The 8,172-nt window shown below is 41.4% G+C and overlaps 1 protein-coding gene across 2 annotated transcripts in view; it reads right to left on the bottom strand.

Moving 5' to 3' along the window:
- Positions 1-428: 428 nt before the first annotated feature.
- Positions 429-8,172, bottom strand: part of LOC120527191 (granzyme A-like) — a 30,022-nt gene continuing 22,278 nt past the window's right edge. For both annotated transcript variants that reach the window (XM_039750346.1, XM_039750347.1), the window contains exon 6: positions 429-1,180. In XM_039750346.1, coding sequence (XP_039606280.1) covers positions 1,031-1,180 — 150 coding nt within the window. In that variant the 3' untranslated portion in view covers positions 429-1,030. The remainder of the gene's footprint in view (positions 1,181-8,172) is intronic.

The raw sequence follows: 8,172 nt of genomic DNA, 5'->3' as shown, positions 1-8,172 counted from the left end.
ATTCTAAATTGGCCCTAGTGTGTGCTTGGTGTGTGGGTGTGTTTGTGTGTGTCCTGCGGTGGGTTGGCAACCCGCTAAGGATTGGTTCCTGCCTTGTGCCCTGTGTTGGCTGGGATTGGCTCCGGCGGACCCCTGTGACCCTGTATTCGGATTCAGCGGGTTAGAAAATGGATGGATGGATGGATTAGCCAGTAGGAAAAGGTTCAGCCCATTGGTCTTGATTGACAAGTGAAGAAACCATCATGAAAAGAGGGATTGTGAAATAAATAGCGCTGGCTTTAATGGAGTCATTCGGAAATGTGCCGTTCAGAAAAGTCACATTGTGGAATTAAAGATGCCTTTCATAATAAGGCCATGGTGAATTAAAACCTGTAATAATGACAAAATAATGACATTATATTACATAATAATTAGATGACTTTTCAAAATTGTTAGATAACTGTTATTTGCTTAAGATTTTTTCACAATTTATTGGATCATTTATAAATACATATGAATATAGCTGTACTTTTGCATGCAATTATTTATTTCATAATTGTCAGTTTATTGTGGCACAAATGGTATTACATAATTGTGAAGCCTCAATCACATTATAAATTGAATAAGTGTATGATCTCATGCCTAATGTTTAGTTTTATTTTAACTTTTCAGTATTCTTTAAAAACATTTTTTCATTTTTATACCTATATATTTATACCTTTACATACATTTATACCTTTACATTTTCATTTTTATACCTTTCAAATTTTATTGTTTTTTTTTTTTGCCTAAATAAATATATGCTTGACTTAATTCTTAGGCATGATGATCTACAGCTTATAGAGAATGATGTTTGTCCATTTAAGCTCCATGTGACAGTTTGTGTGTCGATGTGAAGCAAAATAGATCGTGTCACTGAAGAATATGAGTGCAGCAGTGTAAAATACTGTTTAATTATGTTCAATGAAAATTATTTTGCCACTCTAAAATCTGTTGCATAAACAAAAAAGAAACATTCCCTGCGATTGAAACACAACAACAGCAAAATCATTCAGTATTCTGTTACAGCCTTGATCCAATCTAGATAATCATCAGTGAGGCGAGTGTAGACTCCTGGAAAGTTCTTCTTCCCGCACTCAACACCAAATGAAGCAATACCTGTGTAAATCTCATTACATATTAGCGGACCTCCACCATCACCCTAAAAGAAAAGAAAATACAAATAGTTAGCCGAAAAAAAAAACATGTAAATGTCTGCTGGGTAATTTATTCAACTTTGGTCATTTTGTGTTTCTATTAAAGTCTGGCCAAATGGAGTCAGTTGCAGTGAAACAGAGATAATACCGTACTAAAAGTGGATCCAGAGCAGGCTAAGTGGTACGGTACTAAGAGGAGATGATCTTCAGGTCTAAGTGCTGTCTCAGTGCATAGTGGATGGAATAAGATCAATCTCAGGTTTAATTAGTCTGTAGCTAGTCTTGTGATTCTCCTTAGTTTGCTCAGGTGGCCAACTTATTGCCATTAACAGCTGCATGCCGGTAATTTAGGTCTCACCAACTCTTAATAATAAAGTACAGATCTCAGGAAAAAAGGACTGATCATTTATGTTAGGTAGAATGCTGGGCTGGGAGGTCTCATGGCCTGAAACCCCTGCAAATTAAATTTTTTCTCCAGCCATCTGGAGTTTTTTATTTTTGTTGTTTCTGTCCTCCCTGGCCATCAGACTTTACATTTATTCTATGTTAATTAGTGTTCTCTTATTTTAATTCTTACTTTGTCTTTTTTTCTCTTCATCATGTAAAGCACTTTGAGCCACATTATTTGTATGAAATTGTGCTATATAAATAAAGTTAAGCTACATTAGATCGAAATGAGTGTAGCTGTCATTATTACAAACATTATTCACATCAAGTGTATGATAAGGTCCTAAAATCCTTATATGTAAATTAATGACAATGAGAGGTACATGAGAAGAATAATTGCCTCTCTGTAACTCATTTTACATTTACGTAGATAATACAGATGAGGTGGTACTTGTAATGCATTATGTGCCCAGTTTTTCCTAATAACCAGATTATTCCAACAGTCACCAAAGCATAAAGAATACCTAGTCACAGGCTGGAGGCTGTCTCATCGCAGTACAAACTTCACAGTAGATCACAAGCTCTATGTAATGCATAGCACAGAATACAGCACGGAAGAAACTGGCAGAATCTCTATGCACACTTTCGCTACCAACAGACAAGAGATTTTTTAATTAGGGATGCACACTCTCTGTGTTTTTACAGAAGATTAATGGCTAAACATATTCTGATCTGTATTTTTCTGTTTATTATACTGCACAATATGTTTATTATACTGCACAATATAAGTTTTTCCATGGTTTTCAGTTAAATATATTTGAATCAGTATCACACTATAATTCAGTCAAAATATAAATTAAAAATATGATTTCCATTTTTTCTCAATGGCATATTGGTGCTTTTTCATACTAAGTCTGTTGAACCTGCTCATAAGTTAGTATGCAACTTTTTTCCCCTTTACTGACTCCAAGACGTTCAATGCAACTGCAACTGCGTTTATTCTTAGTCTTGGTCTGCTGCTACTCTGCAGCACTGAAGCACACTGCAACAGCAATAAACTCGAAAGTTAGTCATATCACTGTAAATACATAATAAGAGCAGATCAGCATGGGATCATCCTGAGAGCACACTATAACTGACCCATGGTATTTAAGGTTTTAACACATTTATTCCTGAAATGTGTATATTCATCTGTTTACAAAACATACTTCGTCCAGTTTCAGGACTTCAGGGAACCAAGTTTTGGTAAAATTGAGCACAAGGCAGGAACCAAGTCCATGGACACACTCATTCAATGGAGTGCTAGGATGTGCTGTTGATTAGCTGATGTTGGTACAGTTAGAACCAGTAGACCACACTGGTTTAACAGGTCATATCTCAGTTACCATCTCTTTTGTGGTATGTGTCCTCTAAAGGTGCGCCTAAAACTATTGATGCCCTTCTGGTATTTAAAAAAGATTCATAATTTGCTATAGAATAACTTGAAACTGACGAAAATAATTGGCATCCACCATTCTTTATTTGAAATTTGATTTAGGACTTAACATATTATTTTCACAAAATAAAACAAATGAAAATAACATAGACAAAATTATTGGGATTCTTTCAAGTTAAAAGATGTACTGCATATACTCATGTTTAAGTTCCCCTTGGATAAGTCGGGCTTGATTTTACTGTGTAATTTCTCTTATTTTATAATGTAAGTCGTGTAAGTCAAATGCAGAAAACTCACGCTGTTGGTCCAAGAGATTATGATAGGCTACCGTCCACCTGAGAGAGTAACCATGGAGCACACTGCCTACGTGACCACATGGTAATATTCAAACTATTTTGAAGCAATGTTTGCACTGTTTTGTGTTTTTGTATCTCACACCCTCATACACCTTTATTTTAAGAGCATCCCTTATCTACGATGGAGCGTTCGATCAGAAGAAAATATGAAGCTGGTTTTAAATTAAATGTCATTGAAGTAGCAAAAGAAATTGGTAACTGATACTGGTAATTGGTGTATGAGAAACTGATGAGAGATTGGAAGAAGGAAGAAGATGCAAAAAATAAAAATTATGGGTCACATTTTTGAACAGGAATATAAGTTGGGGTCAGATTTTATGATTGAGTTTTTGGGTTTCAAGGCCCGACTTATACGTGAGCGTGTACGGTAATTAGATTGTAGTGATATCTCAAGCTAACTGTTTACACTAATTGGTATTATGGGTGTCTTAACTTAACTTTTCCTTAATTTATGTAAAAATGGAAAAGTAACAAGGTTTCATCCTAAACAGACAAAATGTAGGGTGACTATGCTGAATTCAAACACAAAAATAGGAGAAATTGAACTCCAGGTCCATGGGACTGTAGCCAAACTCCCTGGCCATGAGAGGAAAACTGACATGCTGAACAGAAGGATAGTTGGAGAATGAACCAAGAAAAAAATCAAGACAGGTTCAGGCTGACTTCCATGTTTAAAGCACAACACTTTCAAGTTGCTCAGTCATCAGTATCTGAATGAAAGTGGGCTCCACGGTAGAAAATCAGAAAGACCCCACTTCTGAAAGACAGACACAAAAAAACCAGACTGGAGTTTTCTAAAATGCATCTTGACAAGTCACAAATCTTCTGGGACAATGTCCTCAGACCAGATAAAACTAAACTAGAGCTTTATGTTAAGGCACAGCACTTTGTCCACAGACGACAACACATTAAAAAAATATGCAACCTCTACTTTAAAACATGGAGGAAGCTCAATAATGTTATGACGCTGCTGTGATGCCTTTGGCACTGGGTGACTTGAATTAAGTTTAAGTAATTAACATTGACAACTGACTTATTTAAAATCTGATTTTCAAAGGGCTCTGAAATTTTTACTACAATGGTAACGACACCGGCAACGGGATTTATCACACAAGTGTAGCGACTAGTAAATTATTTGACTTTCACACTGTACAAAATGGATGCATTCAGGGAAGCAGCACAACAAGCACCATGGTAAGTAACTTTTCTATATGGTAGCTATTTTGAAATATGTTGCTCTTCTGTGAAGGGTGACCAGTCAGGGAGTGAGACGTTGTAATGAGCAGAATCCGGGAAGACCTACATAATAAGCACAAACCAACCAGATCATGATGCAGTCAGCATTTTCAAAAATCTTCATTGTCAACCATCCACACTGAAGCACTGCCTCGGCTCTGGAAAGCATTTTTAGAAGTATTTGTTTTCATCAGTTGAAAATGTCATGATAGTGTAAATGAAACCTGACAAAAGAGGCAAATGTTTGCGTTTTTAAATGGAATTGCACTTGTGTGGATGGGGCCTTAATTAGAAGCGCTGTTTAACCTTCTCTCATTTGCTAACTTGTGACCCAAGCAGACAACTTTGATATAAACATTCCAGGATTATACTTATTTAGTAAGGTCACATCAATCTTGTGGACACATTACACTTCTCATTAAAAAAAGACAACTTCTTAGTCACTATTATGGAGTTCTGTCTTGCTTGAAACTTTTTTTGAAATTGATTGGCAAATATTTCAAATAAAATACAAAATTAGAAAAAATAGTGTATTGCTAAAGCAATTTATATTTAATAAAATAATTAAAAAGTATTATTTCCCCTAATAAAGTAATAAGTATTTAATAATTTTTTTATTAACAAATAGTAATGGGTATCATTAGGATTTTATTGATTCAGATATCAACACTGCTTATTGATACTCTTATTGATGCTACTCTCCATAATGTGATGCAAAAAATAAAAACATGACACGAAGTGAAGAGATTCAACAGTTCCTTTATTATAACTTTTTTGTAAAAATAAAAAGTTTGTTTCCTATATTCCTGTAGTGCTGCTTCACCACCAGAAGCTAAACTTTAAACATGACAAATTACCAAATAACTACAGAAATGGATTACAATGTACATGGACAATGTCCAAAAAGCATAAAGATTTTTTAACACAATGGAGAGGAAAGCATTTCTCCTATATTACAGTATTTGACCCACCAAAAAAATGTAACAAATGTTTTTGTTTAAGAAAATGAGCATGGAGACTTTCTTGGGGAGAATCTGAGATCTTCCATCCATCCATCCTCTTCCGCTTATCCGAGGTTGGGTCGTGGGGGCAGCAGCTTAAGCAGAGAAGCCCAGACTTCCCTCTCCCGCCACTTCTTCCAGCTCTTCCGGGAGAATCCCAAGGCGTTCCCAGGCCAGCCGGGAGACATAGTCCCTCCAGCGTGTCCTGTGTCTTCCCCGGGGCCTCCTCCCGGTTGGACGTGCCCGGAACCCCTCACCAGGGAGGCGTCCAGGAGGCATCCTGATCAGATACCCGAGCCACCTCATCTGACTCCTCTCGATGCGGAGGAGCAGCGGCTCTACTCTGAGCCCCTCCCGGATGACTGAGCTTCTCACCCTATCTTTAAGTGAAAGCCCAGACACCCTGCGGAGGAAACTCATTTCAGCCGCTTGTATTCGCGATCTCGTTCTTTCGGTCACTACCCATAGCTCATGACCATAGGTGAGGGTAGGAGCGTAGATCGACTGGTAAATTGAGAGCTTTGCCTTATGGCTCAGCTCCTTTTTCACCACGACAGACCGATGCAGAGCCCGCATCACTGTGGACGCCGCACCGATCCGCCTGTCAATCTCACGATCCATTCTTCCCTCACTCGTGAACAAGACCCCGAGATACTTAAACTCCTCCACTTGGGGCAGGATCTCTCCCCCAACCCTGAGAGAGCATTCCAACCTTTTCCGGCTGAGGACCATGGTCTCGGATTTGGAGGTGCTGATTCTGATCCCAGCCGCTTCACACTCAGCTACGAACTGCTCCAGAGAGAGCTTAAGATCACGGCCTGATGAAGCAAACAGGACAACATCATCTGCAAAAGCAGTGACCCAATCCTGAGTCCACCAAACCGGACCCCTTCAACACCCTGGCTGCGCCTAGAAATTCTGTCCATAAAAGTTATGAACAGAATCTGTGACAAAGGGCAGCCCTGGCGGAGTCCAACTCTCACTGGAAACGGGTTCGACTTACTGCCGGCAATGCGGACCAAGCTCTGACACCGGTTGTACAGGGACCGAACAGCTCTTATCAGGGGGTCCGGTACCCCATACTCCCGGAGCACCCCCCACAGGATTCCCCGAGGTTCGACTATCCGACGGACCCTCCTCTCAGACCCCCGAATAGACTTTTCCAGGGAGGCTGAGGAGTGTGATCCCTCTATAGTTGGAACACACCCTCCGGTCCCCCTTTTTAAAGAGGAGGATCAACATCCCGCTCTGCCAATCCAGAGGCACTGTCCCTGATGTCCATGCGATGTTGCAGAGACGTGTCAACAAAGACAGTCCTACAACATCCAGAGCCTTAAGGAACTCCGGGCGTATCTCATCCACCCCTGGGGCCCTGCCACCAAGGAGTTTTTTGACCACCTCGGTGACTTCAGTCCCAGAGATGGGAGAGCCCACCTCAGAGTCCCCAGGCTCTGCTTCCTCATTGGAAGGCATGTTAGTGGGATTGAGGAGGTCTTCGAAGTACTCCCCCCACCGACCCACAACGTCCCGAGTCGAGGTCAGCAGCGCACCATCCCCACCATATAAAGTGTTGACACTGCACTGCTTCCCCTTCCTGAGATGCCGGACGGTGGACCAGAATCTCCTCGAAGCCGTCCGAAAGTCATTCTCCATGGCCTCTCCAAACTCCTCCCATGCCCGAGTTTTTGCCTCAGCAACAACCGAAGCCGCATTCCGCTTGGCCTGCGGTACCTACTCAGCTGCCTCCAGAGACCCACAGGACCAAAGGTCCTATAGGACTCCTTCTTCAGCTTGACGGCATCCCTCACGCGGTGTCCACCAACTGGTTTGGGGATTGCCGCCGCGACAGGCACCGACCACCTTACGGCCACAGCTCCGGTCAGCCGCCTCAACAATAGAGGCACGGAACATGGCCCATTCGGACTCAATGTCCCCCATGCCCGGCCGGGACACCCCTTCAACACTGGATCTGGGGGAGCAGTCATGGGATGCACTCTGCGTTCCCCGGAATGCTTTCTGCCAGCCCTCCTGGGTTACATCGGGGCCACAGGCGTGGAACTTCAGGACTCAGACCTGTTGGGCTCCATGGCCACCGACTGGAGGAGCTGCATGGCTTAACGAGCCTCTGTGGGATAGAATGCAGCCACACCCAGAAGTGCAGCCTAATTAGGCCAATTACCACCTGGAGCACTTCTGGGAGGGCTACAAAAAGAGCCTGCAGCCACTACTCAGGAGCCAGAATCGGGAGGAAGAGGACAAGGTTGCCTGAAAGGAGCGGTGGTGCCACCAGAGGAAGAACTGATTTGGGTTGGGTTGGGTTGTGTTGAGTTGAAGTGGTTTGGGACTGTGTTGGGCCTGTGGGACATGGGGAAGACATGCCCTACGGTTGAAGAGAAAAATAAAGCTTTGTTTATTGAGTACGTGCCTCAGTGTGAATCTGTGCCAGGTCGGGCGCCTATATAGCGCCTTATTCACATAAGATATGAATATTCATCATGTTGACATGAACTAATTTTAGTTTAATGCACTAACTAAGCCATATATTATGTTTGCTTAGACTATTCATTAAAATCTACCAGTTC

Source organism: Polypterus senegalus, chromosome 4 (assembly GCF_016835505.1).
Source record: "Polypterus senegalus isolate Bchr_013 chromosome 4, ASM1683550v1, whole genome shotgun sequence".
Taxonomy (NCBI): Eukaryota; Metazoa; Chordata; class Cladistia; order Polypteriformes; family Polypteridae; genus Polypterus; species Polypterus senegalus.
This window is presented reverse-complemented; position numbering and strand designations above follow the sequence as displayed.